The sequence below is a fragment of the Haliotis rufescens genome, unplaced genomic scaffold (assembly GCF_023055435.1).
Source record: "Haliotis rufescens isolate VD_foot unplaced genomic scaffold, xgHalRufe1.0.p SCAF_72, whole genome shotgun sequence".
NCBI classification, from domain to species: Eukaryota; Metazoa; Mollusca; class Gastropoda; order Lepetellida; family Haliotidae; genus Haliotis; species Haliotis rufescens.
The window spans coordinates 1,368,799-1,383,408 of record NW_025964364.1 but is presented as its reverse complement, the minus strand read 5'-3'; the positions used below and the strand labels follow the sequence as shown (position 1 = coordinate 1,383,408).

At 42.3% G+C, this 14,610-nt stretch overlaps 1 protein-coding gene across 1 annotated transcript; it reads left to right on the top strand.

Annotated features, from left to right (window-relative positions):
• Window positions 1-3,537: 3,537 nt before the first annotated feature.
• On the top strand, window positions 3,538-7,133 carry LOC124117267 (transient receptor potential cation channel subfamily V member 5-like). The gene has a single exon (XM_046479072.2). The coding sequence runs from the start codon at window positions 3,538-3,540 to the stop codon at window positions 5,365-5,367; it is 1,830 nt and encodes a 609-aa protein (XP_046335028.2). The 3' UTR covers window positions 5,368-7,133.
• The last annotated feature ends 7,477 nt before the right edge of the window (window positions 7,134-14,610 follow it).

Here is a 14,610-nt window from a genome sequence, read left to right as displayed (position 1 = left end):
GGTTGATGCATGTCATCGTAACCCTATTGCGTGGATCGATGCTCATGATATCAATCGCTTGATTGTCCGGTTTCAATTCGATTACTTACATACCGCCGTCATGTAGCTGGAATATTGCTGAGTGCTGCGTTAAACAACAATTAACAAACAAACAAAGTTTACAAGGAGAGTGATATTCTTCAATACTATAAATATGTTTATATTTCATTAGAGAAAAGACCGCCCCTGTGGTCTAATGGTAGAGCGTCTGCCTGGAGAGCGGAAGGATCAGGGTTCGATTCCCTGCATGTACGTGTAAGTGTAAGTGTAATATGTAAGTGCAATGATCTTGGACGCGACATTAAGCCTATTGTCACCTCACCTTTAGAGAATAGCCGATAACCGGTACGTTTGATGTATAGATATACCCTTTTGTGATGAGCAATGTATTTTTCCGTAACTGGCGGCCTGCTCAGAATCCAAAGGTGAATTGCGAAATAGTTGCATTCTATGGGTAAATGTTATCATGTTTCTTGACTGAGAATGTGATCACATATTTCGGTTTAAGAAGACAAAAGCACGACCCCTCTGCACAAATAGCAGCACCTAGCTCCTAGAGACGACCCGGCTAGCGCTCTGATACAGATAAAAGCATTGGGTATGCAAAAAGCGGAGGAAATCTGAATAAAAATGACGTTTATTATTTTCCCTTAAAATTAAGACGAATATTAGAGGCGGGACACATGCAAGAAAAGTGTGCTCTGTCAGTGTCACGGTGTAGTGAGTTTGTTTGTTTGTTGTTTAACGCCGCACTCAGCAATATTCCAGTTAGATGACGGCGGTCTGTAAATAATCAAGTCTGGACCAGACAATCCAGTGACTGACTTTAAGAGCATCTATCTACGCAATTTGGATACGATGGGATCGGGTGGTCAGGCTCGCTAACTTGGTTGATGCATGTCATTGTATCCCAATTGTGTGGATCGATGCTACTGATGTCAATCACTGGATTGTCTGGTCCAGACTCGATTATCTACAGACCGTTGTCATAAAGCTGGAATATTGCTGAGTGTGGAGTTAAACAACAAACAAACAAACAAACACCAAACAGAAGAGACTGGTCTGTGTAAAGGAGTGAGTGAGTTTGATTTTTCGCCGCTTTTAGCAATATTTCAGCAATATCACGACGGGGGACACCAGAAATTGGCTTTACACATTGTACCCATGTTGGGAATCGAACCCGGGTCCTCGGCGTGACGAGCGAACGCTTTAACCACTAGGCTACCCGACCGCCCCCTGTGTAAAGGATGCACTGGATGAAGTGTTCGTATTATGTATGTATAATGAGTGCATAACCCCGAGTATTAAAGGCGCCCTTTCTTTCTTATCGCTGAACCAATACTGCCTTTTATTGCCACAGTTCAGGTTAAACCACTATAACTTGTATATAATGCTATAGCGATGTAAACATTGATCTCATCTATTCTCAACTCACAAAAGGCGGCAACAGTAACGGCGCAATGACTGCAACATGCGGCCGGGAACTAAACCTCTCTTCTATTCTCCATAAGTAGGTCAGTCCCACAATACACCGCGCGTGATGCTGCCGACTGGGAAGGTGAGGAGAGATTCATTTCTTGTTTTCATATAATGATGGAAATGATTTGTGAAAGCCACCAATGACCAATGTTTAATGATAAGATTCCGCTATTGCTATTGTACAATGTGAGGTTTTATGGACAGCATCTTCAAACTGCAGTGGTATCTTTACCAGCAGATCGGATAATGCAGAGGGCAGGAACCACTTGGAAATATTCAGACGAAGTGACAGAGACAACCAAACTTCGCATCTACTTGTCAATATTTCATCTTATAGTGGTGCATATCATCTTGAAAAACTTCCTTTATGCCGAATTGTGTTAAATATTATGTTTTCATATAAAAAGAATCCTGGTTGTACCGTTCTAAGTCAAAACCGTGGTTTAACAAAACTGCAGGATGAACAAATCATTGGTATTGCGTCGTGCCCTGTACATGTATGAAGTGGCCGCAAGCAGTAATCGTCCTGGTTGTGCAGTTTTCGGACGAACCAGGTTTCCTTTTATACGCCCACTGTTAAAGATCCGGGTTAGAATTTGGTCTTCAGCAACTCCATACTTATCGTAAACCTCGACTGACAGGATCGGGTGGTCAGGCTCGCTGACTTGGTTGATGCATGTCATCGTATCCCAGTTGTGTAGATCGATGCTCATGAGCGAGAAAGGCGACTATGCTTGTCGTAAGAGGCGACTAACGGTATCAGGTGGTCAGGCTCGCTGACTTGGTTTGATGCATGTCATCGTATCCCAATTGCGAGGATCGATGCTACTGATGTCAATCACTGAATTGTCTGGTCGAGACTTGATTATTTACAGACCGCCGTTATATAGCTGGAATATTGCTGTTGTTAAAGGCGACTATGCTTGTCGTAAAAGGCGACTATGCTTGTCGTAAAAGGCGACTATGCTTGTCGTAAAAGGCGACTATGCTTGTCGTAAAAGGCGACTATGCTTGTCGTAAAAGGCGACTATGCTTGTCGTAAAAGGCGACTATGCTTGTCGTAAAAGGCGACTATGCTTGTCGTAAAAGGCGACTATGCTTGTCGTAAAAGGCGACTATGCTTGTCGTAAAAGGCGACTATGCTTGTCGTAAAAGGCGACTATGCTTGTCGTAAACGGCGACTATGCTTGTCGTAAAAGGCGACTATGCTTGTCGTAAACGGCGACTATGCTTGTCGTAAAAGGCGACTATGCTTGTCGTAAAAGGCGACTATGCTTGTCGTAAAAGGCGACTATGCTTGTCGTAAACGGCGACTATGCTTGTCGTAAAAGGCGACTATGCTTGTCGTAAACGGCGACTATGCTTGTAAAAGGCGACTAACGGAATCGGGTATTCCGGCTCGCTGACTTGGTTGATGCATGTCATCGTATCCCAAAGTTAACAAGGAGAGTGATGTTCTTCAATACTATAAATATATAATGTTTCGTTAGAGAATAGGACTGTCTCAGTGGTCCAGATGTAGAGCATCCCCCTGAGAGCGGAAGGTCCGGGGCTCGATTCCCGGTCGCGTCATACCAAAAACATAAAATTGTATCCCAGTTGTGTAGATCGATGCTCATGATGCTTGGACCAGATTCGATTATATACAACATGGCATGGTAGAGATGGGATGGTGCTGACAGTGGCGTTAAAGAACAAACAAACAAACAAACAAACAAACAACATATACGTATGTCTTCCATGATATTAACATATATCCCTATCTACAAAAAAATATACTGATATTTGTTACTTGATAGTTCACTGGTCATGCATTTATTAATGCTCACCCTTTTCGCAAACACCTGGTGTCATCACCGATTTTCAGTGGTCAATTCATACAATTTCCAGAGTTATGTTGCCCTTTATGCCAAATGGAATCTGTTTCGGCAGAAAATCTACGATGGTTATTCTCTTGCATTGTCAATTTATATTTACTAACATTGATTTCGTTTCTGTCCCAGTGTCTTCAGTGCAAATATGGAGCCACCCAAACTGAAACTAAACAGCACGCCGGTTGATAAACAACGCCTAGCGAAGACCCTCAATCTCGATAATGACATGAGGATACTACTGTACGCTCTGATTGACCCAGGAAACCCGGACTCGGAGTCCTGCAACCTGGAGCTGAAGAGTGCAACGCAAGGGACGCTACTCCACTGTATAACCAGAGCCACCGTGACCCACCCTGAACAGATTGAGGTCTACATGAAACTGTTCGACGAGATCGAATCCCGCTGTGTGGCGTGGTGGTGCAGGAAACAGTCGATAGACGTCCCCGAGGACGACCGTGACAGCTACAGAATCTACAAATGTAAGGCAATGGAGTACCTCACCATGACGGTGAAGGTCAGCGAACAGGACGAGATGTCAGTCTGGGACCTGGCCTTTGACCTTGTCTCTGTGGAAGTTCTTCAGAAGCTTCTCAAGATGACCGGGGTGACGTATGTCAAGGATTCTAGTGGTAGGTGTCGTTATCAGATCTCCACCATCTGCCCCAAGTTTCTCCACAAAGGGCAAACTGGGTTCTTGCATAGCGTTTTTGGAATTCCGCATAAAGATGATTCTAGGTTTGAACGTTTGCTTAATAAATCCAAGGAAGTGAAAAGAGTGGCTGAAGTTCTTGAAATGCAACCATTCAAAGAGATAGCAAATATTTACATATCAATTTCCACAAAGATCCACTTATTCATAGCCTTTCTGCATATACTGTACATGGCGCTGTTTAGTTATGGGTGTTGGGACGTCATGGAATCCATGATGCAGAGGAATACAACAACTCCACAGACAGCAACTGAAGTGTTTGTGGTCGGTGTCACTGAGCCGGTGTGTTTGACTATATACGTGGCCAGCCACGTTGTCAAGTCTGTGATCACACGGTCAGAAGAAGATCGAGACAGCGGCTACTACGTGAGGGTCTTCTTCAGGATAAACAACCTCATCTTCTACATCATCCTGCTTAGTCTCAGCATCACCAGCCTCAGCCCCCGGACCAACACCAACAACTACTTCGACAGAAACATCCTCATCTCCGTCACCCTCCTCTACGGCTGGCTCATGACCTTCACCTTGGTCAAGGGCATCAAATCTGCACACTTTTTCTTCAGGGCCACGTTAAGAATCATCTACACCGACGTGAGGAAACTGATCCTCGTGTATGTCATCATCCTTATGGGGTTTTCCATGGCGATGCACATCCTCTTCATGGGCTCCCCGATAATCACCAGCATCTACAGGAACCCTTTCTTTACCATCTTCATGATGTTTAACACCATGCTGGGGGTGGTTGAGATGTTCACTGACGATATAGAACACGGTCTGAATGAGAACCTGGTGTTGAGTGTGTTCTGTAGAATCGTGTACATCGTCTACATCGTCCTGTCCTCCATCATCCTCATCAACCTCCTCATCGCGATGATGAACACGTCGTACTCCCAGATGAGGCAGCACCACTCAAACCTGTGGAAACTTGAAGCTGTGAAGTTTGGAATCAAGACGGAAAGGATTCTGAGGAACCTGACCCCTCGCTGGGGAACCACGGTGGTCAAGTACGGGAACATGTTCCCCAAATCTCTGGAACAGAAGTACGTGTGGTACATTGAGCTACCGGTTGAGGACGCACGGTACGGCAAAAGAGCGGGGGACTCCCCAAGTCTCGAGTCCACGCTAGAAAGCCTGGATGTACGAGGAGCGAAGTTCGCCACTCAGCTAGCAGAGATGAGGAATTCACTCGATAACATCAAGGGACAAATGGACAGTATTCACAAACAATTGTTAACCATGGAGACAAAACATTCTGACTGGGTGTAAGTCTCAGTTTTCATTTCTAAGCTCCAGGGTTTCTACAAGCATAGGTGCATAGCAAGTGTGAAGGTGAGTGATATTTTAGCAATATTCCAGCAATATCACGATGGGGGACACCAGAAACGGGCTTCACATATTGTATCAATGTCGGGAATCGAACTCGGGTCTTCGACGTGATGAGCAAACGCTTAAACCACTAGGCTACCCGACCACCCCACAAGTGTCAAGGGATTGTTAGCGACAGTTTTATTCCTGAACTGAACATTTGAACTCTGAACATATATATTCTGGAGACAAACTGCATCTAATAGCGCAGTTATGGCGGCGTAGTTACTATGGCTACAAAACCTGCATGGGATGTCATTTGATATATGTAGTTACCATGGTAACATACGGCTGCATGTCCAGGCCTAATGATGGAACGTGATGTGACACGGTAACCATGATTACTCAAGAATAAAGGTCCATGTGTAATGAAGGAAAATGTGTTTTTCAGCAGATCCTGCACCACCCAACACGTTAATGTGTGACGTGACTTGTCCGAGAGTGACGGTTGGTTTCAGCTGTATGGATCGGTAAGGACGTGACCCGGGGGTTGTCACGGAGATACGGGGTCACCAACACTTTTCACATGAAGCTTCCTGTAACCTGCTCATCAGTGGTTTTGAGGGACAGTTGTTCCCTGGTCATAAGATGTGTCCCAGGGTGACATCCAAGCATAGGATTTTTAAGAGAGAGAATTTATGGATATGAACTTACACATCATTTCGGAGTATAGACTTACTCCTTCGTCATGTGAATGATTCATCTAGTACAGGAGGAGAGCTGTGTAAACAAGTGTTGTTCAACACCTACTACATGAAAGGTCTGAACATACAGTTTGGTCCAGGAGATCCTCCTGAACATTTCTAGGTACTGTGTTATCCCAAAGTATAGGTTGGTAAAAAACCAGAGGCAGGCGAAGCCAGGTACCTATTGTAAAAACTAGGTTAATTTTATAAACATATCTGCATGGTGGGATAGAAGCAATGTTTCTAATAACTGTTACATGAGCCATAAACTTTTGAACATGACACAGACTTACTTCAGTGACCAACACAGATTTCTAGTTGTAGAATGCTTTCTAAATAAGCCAATGGTGATATACCATGCAAGGATTTATTCAAAATCGTTTGATACTATGATAACCCTATCCTGTGTTGTGGGGCTGTGGTTTGGGGAACCACGTACTGTGAAATAATTGAAGATGTTCAAAATGTGTAAATAATTTCTGAAAGTTTCCGAAAACATTTGTGCTATGATGGCCCTTGGCGAATGTGGTAGAGCACCCCTGCAGTTTACCTTTATGACAAGAGCTGTAAAGTACTGGTCCAGGCATTTACATCTCAGCCCAGATAGACTACCCTACCAGTTCTACAAGATGTTAACTGCGTTGGACGATACTGGGAGTACCACTTGGGCCACCCATATTAAGAACATTTTAAGAACATTTTATTTATATTTAGATTTGGTTTTACATGGATATCCCAGGATATAAGCAATGAAGATATGAGACTCTGACGATTAACAGCAGACCTGGTGCGGTTAAGTCAACAACCTTTCAAACTCATGCTCTTATATTTTTTTAATTTGAAGTTTACACGATATATGGCTTTCCATTGGACGATAGGTCGGTCATATGGCCGCAAAACTGACGTTCCTAAGTGTATGAACGACACAATTTGACATTTATACGTTTTTCACGAGATCGTGTTCTTGAAATGACGTAAACACTGACGGACTACTTCCACATTCGACCCGTGAAGATTCCGGGGTAGAATAGGTCTTCAACAACCCATGCTTGCCGTAAAAAGGTGACTATGCTTGTCGTAAAAGGCGACTAACGGGATCGGGTGGTCAGGCTCGCTGACTTGGTTGATGCATGTCATCGATCCCAATTGCGTGGCTCGATGCTCATGATATTTATCACTGGATTGTCTGGTTCAGACTCGATTGTTTACAGACCGCCGTCATATAGCTGGAATATTGCTGAGTGTGGCGTTAAACAACAAACCAACCAACCAACTGCCACATTCCTGGAGGAACCCTGGGAATTCCCCTGCACGAATACACACAGAAGCGTTCTTTCTGAACATTTGGACCCTTTAATCTTGACCCACCCATCCATACACTGTTTCATATGCTTCATGTCATCACAAGCCTTGATATAAATACACATCTACTTCTGTGTGTATTATGTATAACTATATTGTGCAGATGGTTATATCTCTGCTGTACTAATGTATTTTGGGCCAGTGGCCAAATGCTGTATATGTTTCATTCGCATTTAAAACTGAGCACATTTCGTGCATTATTGTCCTATAATAATTCCTTGATTTGATGTAAATCCAGTCAAGACCCAATATCGGTCGGCAATGACAGACGTTTTACAAAATGGCCACCATTGCCAGCTTGGGTTTAATAAGAGATAAATCTGGCTTTATACTGCATTGATTGTCATATCACTTTTTTTTCATAACTTCCTTTACAACTGACAATATGTTTTAAGCAATGCACATTTCTGAACTTAATTGGCCTTTAGTACCCCAACCTTTGGGCTCAGGCCACAATTCAGTTTCTATTATACATATTGGCATAGCGTAGCATTTGGTAGGGTACTGTATCAGCATATATAACTGAAATGAGTTTACCATATAGCAGCTTAAACTAAGCGGCAAAACGTAGGGCGGGTATTAAATACCAGGGACGGGCTGTGGCGTTACACAATGTTTACAGACGAATCAAGGTTTTGCCTCCGATTCACAGATGGCAGAAGACGTTGTTTGCGACGTAGCGGCGTGCGGTATGCCACGGCAGCAATTCTTGACCATGATCGGTATGGGGGTGGTCGTATCATGCTGAGGGGCGGTGTGTGTAGAGATAAATTATGTTATTGTATCCATATTTTTTATACTGTCTCTCATAGCCCTTTTAGGGCGGCCATTATACAGGATATGTTGTTTTAATCAAATATGGATTTATACTTGGATGTACGAATGGGTGAGACAAAAAAGACAATTTTTATCTCTCTTTGTCTCTGTATCGACCAAAACCATACAATTACACTTCCACACCCAAAATGATGATGTTGGATAACGCAAGCATAGCTAAAACGTTCTCCTGGATGCTTGTGGACCCTTGAACGACCATCAGAACTGTCCAGATGAAACCTGTGAACAATATACTGTCTCAGTCTTGTCATCTAGACCGCAGATGCTGTATACACAAAGCTAGGCGTCCCTGACGGTGACATGGACGCAAAATCTGGCTTATTGTTGGACCCCAACCGGTTGCGTACGAATCTGACACCAATTGGTCTCAACCCGTGCTGTTAATGTAGCAGTGTGGTATCGATTATGTAGATGCACCAACCGAATATGGTCGTCTAGTTTATGTGACGTCAAATGTGCTGGCAGGCCAGTGGCAAGATGTAGGTAACGCCTCAAAAGAGATGACATTATCTTTCGATGACCATTGAAACTTCGTCTTTGCGCCATTCCGGTTTGCAGCATACCCATGGCGCGTAGACGTTGATGTTCAGCTAGCCGTGGCATAGCGTAAGCGTTACTGACGGTTTAACAAAACTGTTTTATGAGCACCTGATAGCTCAACAATTATCTTGTGCCGTTCACATTCACAAACCACTTCTGTGTGAACTCCCAACTTGGGCCCGTGCAGGCAAACTGTGAATCACGACCTTAAGGTTGAGAAGTCTTAATGAATATCTTTTTAAAGTTGCATTATTTAATTTCAGATTAATTGTTTTCTTTTGTTTAAACTTTTTGTGGAGCACATTGTGACACAGGGCAAATGCAGATATCTCACCAAATGTTACGCCATTCCACATATTCATAATAAAAACGTTTGCATTACTAAATACCAATGATAAGTTCAGAAATGTACATTGCAGAAAACGTATTGTAAGATGCAAAGAACGTTATGAAAAAATATGTGACATGACTGTCAATACAGTACTAAGCCAGATATTCTGTTGATAAAAACCAGGTTGGCAATGGCGGCCGACCGACATATATTATGTCCGATGCAGTTCCCTATTTTGAATTGTACCATATGGTCCCTTTGAGGTGAACAATTGACTTGCCTTTGCATGTACTTGTAATTGGTGCCACCGGTGGGACAGGATACGCCCACCTTCTCGCAAACACCAGGTATCATCACTAGTTGATCGTGGTTCATAAACTCAGGCTCACGATACAGTCGGAATCGTACAATGGACTGTGTTTGTGGCAGAGATTTCTTATGAATATGGAAAGGGTTTTGTCGCTTTTATTTAAGTCTCATATTTAATTAATTTATTAAACACACGTCTTTTCCGATATCTTGGTAGATCCAAGCATAACCGTACCCATGTTAAATAATGACTGGTTTTACCACTGTTGCCCAAGAATATATTATGTTTTGCACATCAGAAAAAAATGAAGCATGTCACCACTTTTTATAGGAAGTGGGTAATCATACATGCGAATGTGTTAACTACGGTGGCCCATAAGGGACATGGAGTCTGTTTTTCAATATTTTGATATTTCACTTACTTTTATCGTAACCTTTTACAAATTAACACGATTTGTCATACAAACATGTTATAAATCATGTATCAAAACAACCGAAAACATGGAAAATGTTTAGATTAATATTTGTTATTTGTTCTATTTCATCATCTCCACATTTCCTAGATTCACATTTTTTCAGAGGACCACATTTTCTTCGGACAACTATTTTAGTTTTGCCAAGATTGACCGATAATTTCCATATGTCACAATATGATTTTAAAGTATTCAAATAATTCAGGAGTCTTATTAAGATATCTTAGAAAAGTACAATATCATCTGCAAATAGATCTGGATATATCTGCGTTACTCAATCGCTCAATCAAACTACAAAAGTCGAGTTGCCGGAACACTAGTGTTTGAAGCTGCAGTAAAATACCTTAATGGCCCCAAGACTCAGGGCCACATGTAGTGGCGTCTCTCACAAGCCGTGCGCTGAGACGTCCGTTGAGAATATGGCGTCAGAATCTATTATACACTTGTTGGATACACGTGTTGGATACGTATAATAAGAGTGAGTGAATATGGTTTCACGCCGTTTTTAGCAATATTCCAGCAATATCACGGCGGGGGACACCAGAAATGGGCTTCACACATTGTACCCATCTCGGGAATCGAACCCGGGTCCTCGGCGCGACGAGCGAACGCTTTAACCTCTAGGCTACCCGACCGCCCCCGTATAAAACAAGAGATAGGCAGGTATTTGATTCTTATATTTTTATATAGTGGACATATTAATAACACATGGTATTCATCTTCTTCGTAATACTTGCAGTAAGGACACATCGATGTTAAAACATCATTATCTTCAGAGTGTTTGTGTAACTGTATATTGAGGGTATGTTTACCACTCCTGAACTTCGTTAAATATCTGCGTAAACATATAGATCAAATAGTTGTAAAATACATTTCTGGTATTATTTCCATGTTAAACAGTGAATATACATGTATCGATTTTGAACATCTGATATCAGCCGACTAGCCTTGACAATACATATCTTTACATCGTCAGAATTTTATTTCCAATATCGGGGGCACGGGTGGTCCAGTCGTCTAAGACGCCGCGATTCGCTGTGCAGAGTTGCGTCCCTTGGGCACGCCTGAAACCTATGATTGTGGGTTCGAATCCTGGTTCTCCCCAATTATGTTTCTAGGTTTGTCAGCACCATACCCGTGCTCGTGGGTTTCACCGAAGTGGTAAACATCTGAGACCTGCATCACTTCGGGCTTTCCTCCCACATTAAGCTGACACGCCGCGATATAACTGGAATACTGTTTAAAGCGGCGTTAAACCAAAACTCACTCACTATTTCCAATATCCTGGGATATCCACGCAAATGCAAATCAGCAAATGCAAATCCATGCGAAAAAAATAAGGATTTCTCTAATGACTAATATCTCCAGAGTCATCAGGGCTTTTCGGCATGAAAAGCATCGTCTAGAGTATCGTGTATCTGGTTATCGGGGATAACTCTGCATTGATTGTTTACATATATCGGGGGCCTTCCGCGTTTTGCTAAAACTGCCTTATTTGGTGATCGGTAGCCGACGCAAAGAACAAATTTACAAAAATTTGGTATGATTTTTTTTAATACTGTGGCGATATAATATTAAAGGTTCCCCAAAGTTCCGAGCCGTACATCAGTATTGGTTGTATTTTACCATCAAATATCCTAAACAGCGATTCAACAGGTAAATTTCTAGATTTACTATCAAACTGCTTAACCAGATGAATTCCTTGATCTGCTTGCCTTGAAAGTACTTTACATGCGTGTGTATTTAAATATCGACATGAAATTGTCAAGCCAAGATATTTTTAATATGATACTATAATCAAGCTTTTGTCCCGTGTTTGGGAACTTGATTATACCCTAATAAGAAGAAGAGGAACGATTACGGTCAAGCAGTTTACTGTCACTGGTGTTGTGTCTTATAATACAGAATAAAAGAGATAGAATAGCAATACATGGTACACAGTATGAATACATGAAACATATAGAATAATGATCGAATAAGCAACGGTTATAATACTTGAGGGGGGAAGCTGGAAAGGTAGGGGATATAGCGGTGTCTAGCCGGTTGAGCCACATTTCAAACATGACTATTGCCGAATGCGCAAAATTTTCAGCTGTGTGCATTTCACCCACTCTAGCCGGCAATTAATTAATCAGAATACCGATACCTTTAAATCGGATACCTTTGGCTCACTTCTGGCGTCAAAAGATCCTTTACTGGTGCCTATAAAATACTGACTCGAGTTATTCCAGGACGTACAGGCCTTTTAGCTCCTCCAGGTGACTTTCTCGCAATCTCCAGATATTATCCAATGGAGTGAGGATCAAGTCATGGCATTCACCTCCGCTCAAAAAGCCATTTTATCACTTGCAAACATTGTCCAACTTCAGAATGATCAGCACTGGATATTTACTGATGGAGCAGTAAAGGGTCGTGGTATTGGTACCTCAATCTACATGACCCGCAATAACACAGCGTATATTGCAAGACTTTGCAGAGTGACACAAGGAGAGCGTCAAGTGACACGGTTACCTTGTGACGTGTGGTTCCCGTCTATCGCAGTTGCCACCAGTCATTGTAGATCATTTCTAGTCAAAACACAAGGCATGTATACTTATATGAAGCAAGCTATGTGTCCAGGCCTTCGGAAAGTTTTGCCAAGGAGAGTTCACTGTGAGTCCACATTCTTGTCAGTGGGAAGTCCATTCAACATCTTGCTTGGACTTTCAAATGTTCTTTCAGGACTTTGACCTCTCGTATGCAAATGATTGTGTCGAACCAACGTGTCAGATCTGCACCTTCATCAGACGTACAGAAGATTCGGTCATTCGTAATATCTCAGTGTCCGATATATTATCAAGACATGTGAAACTTCCATTCACAAGCAGAGCTGCTTAGCTAGCTAGTCAGTCTGATTTTCAGGACCTACGTCGAACTCATTCCCATCCCAAACAAGGGACCCGACCCTCAACAAAATAGATTAACGTTAGGAATGTTATTGTAAAACGTTACTTGACTGCAACTGCGGTCGCTAGAGATGGACTGTTGGTTGTCCACAGGTAAGAGTGAGTCAGTGAGTTAAGGTTTCGTCAATATTTCAGTCATACCGTGACGAGTCACAGGGAAGAAGCTCTGGTATTCCCACAAAACTTTATTTCTGTACCTCGTCATCTTGGATGGTCATCTTAAATCTTTGTAACCTTAATCTTGTATAGAGTATCATTTTATGCTTGTGTGTAAACACTAACTTCAATTAAGAAACACGTAAATTCCAAAGAACATCCAAATATCAATTTGTTTGCATACTCATATCAACCTCAAATACTACATTAATACAAAATATTGCATTGTACATACATCATGCATTGTCAGTGAGAAGAAAACGTACACCTTGTAAATACGTTGAACTATGGGCCTATGGCCTCTCAGTTTGCTATGAATAAACAATTTGAAAAAACCCCAACATCTTTGCAGATCCAGGTTATCATCCCTCGAGTCACCAAAGTAAGGTTGTTTTCAGTCGCTATTTCTCTTCCAGACAAATCTATTGAAAGGGTGTGTGCAGGTTGTCACCCCTGCACTTCACTGAAGAAGGTTCCTCATGTGATTTCTAGCCACTCCATAGGAGATGCACCTGGAGTCGTAGGCACAACATTTGCTGTTGACATTCTGAAACATGAGAGAGTTCTTGTCCTGAGCAAATATGTCACTTTATTAACATGTTCTTCCATTGTCGAGAGCAATCGCAAGGACTCCCTAAGAGGCGCACTGGTCCATCTTTGTATTGACCTGCCACCCCGTCATGGTTCATTGGCAGTCAAGAGAACAGACCCTGCCCCAGGTTTTAAATCTTGGATCCAATATGAGTCACTTTCTATTCAAAGACTTTGTATTGGAATTTGTCCAACAAAGAACCTTAACAAGAACCATGTTGCTGAACGATGCATCCAGGAACTAGAAGAGGAACTCTTTAAACATGACCTCCAAGGAGGCCCGTGTTTCCCTTGACATTACCAGCTACTCTGCACAACTGAACTCTCGACTTCGTTCACGAGAATTGCTGCTAAAGTGGAATCAGTTTAGCAATGAACAAATACCTGTGAATGATCCAAACTTTGGCTCATATCTTCTAGAGTTGAAACATCAGAGTGTTACAAAGTGTTACATGCTTAATTGAGTCCTACCTGGCCACTGAGAGGGATGTTGATTGTAACAATCACCCCGATCCTGATCTCCCTTTCATTCCACAACAGCTCTCATGCCCCTAGATAGTCAAACGTTGACTGTCTCAACGAATCCATGAATACTTCAGTTGATGATTCCAATTGTTGTCTGACATTGATGATTCTCGTTCATCCACCCAGCCGACGTTAAGACGTTCCTCACGCCAGAGACGCCTGCCTGACCACCCCAAGGACTACTATATTGACTTTAGATTCTGTTCATTTCCAAACATGATTATGTCTGATGTTAGTGAGGCACAATGTACACACGTATCTCATTCATTCGTTTTACAGATTACAAGTTTGTGTCATATTTAATGTGTTTATTCCACAGTTTAATCATTGTTGTCCTCAGACAGTGTTATGTGCATTATCTTATGTGCATGTGCATTATGTGCATTATC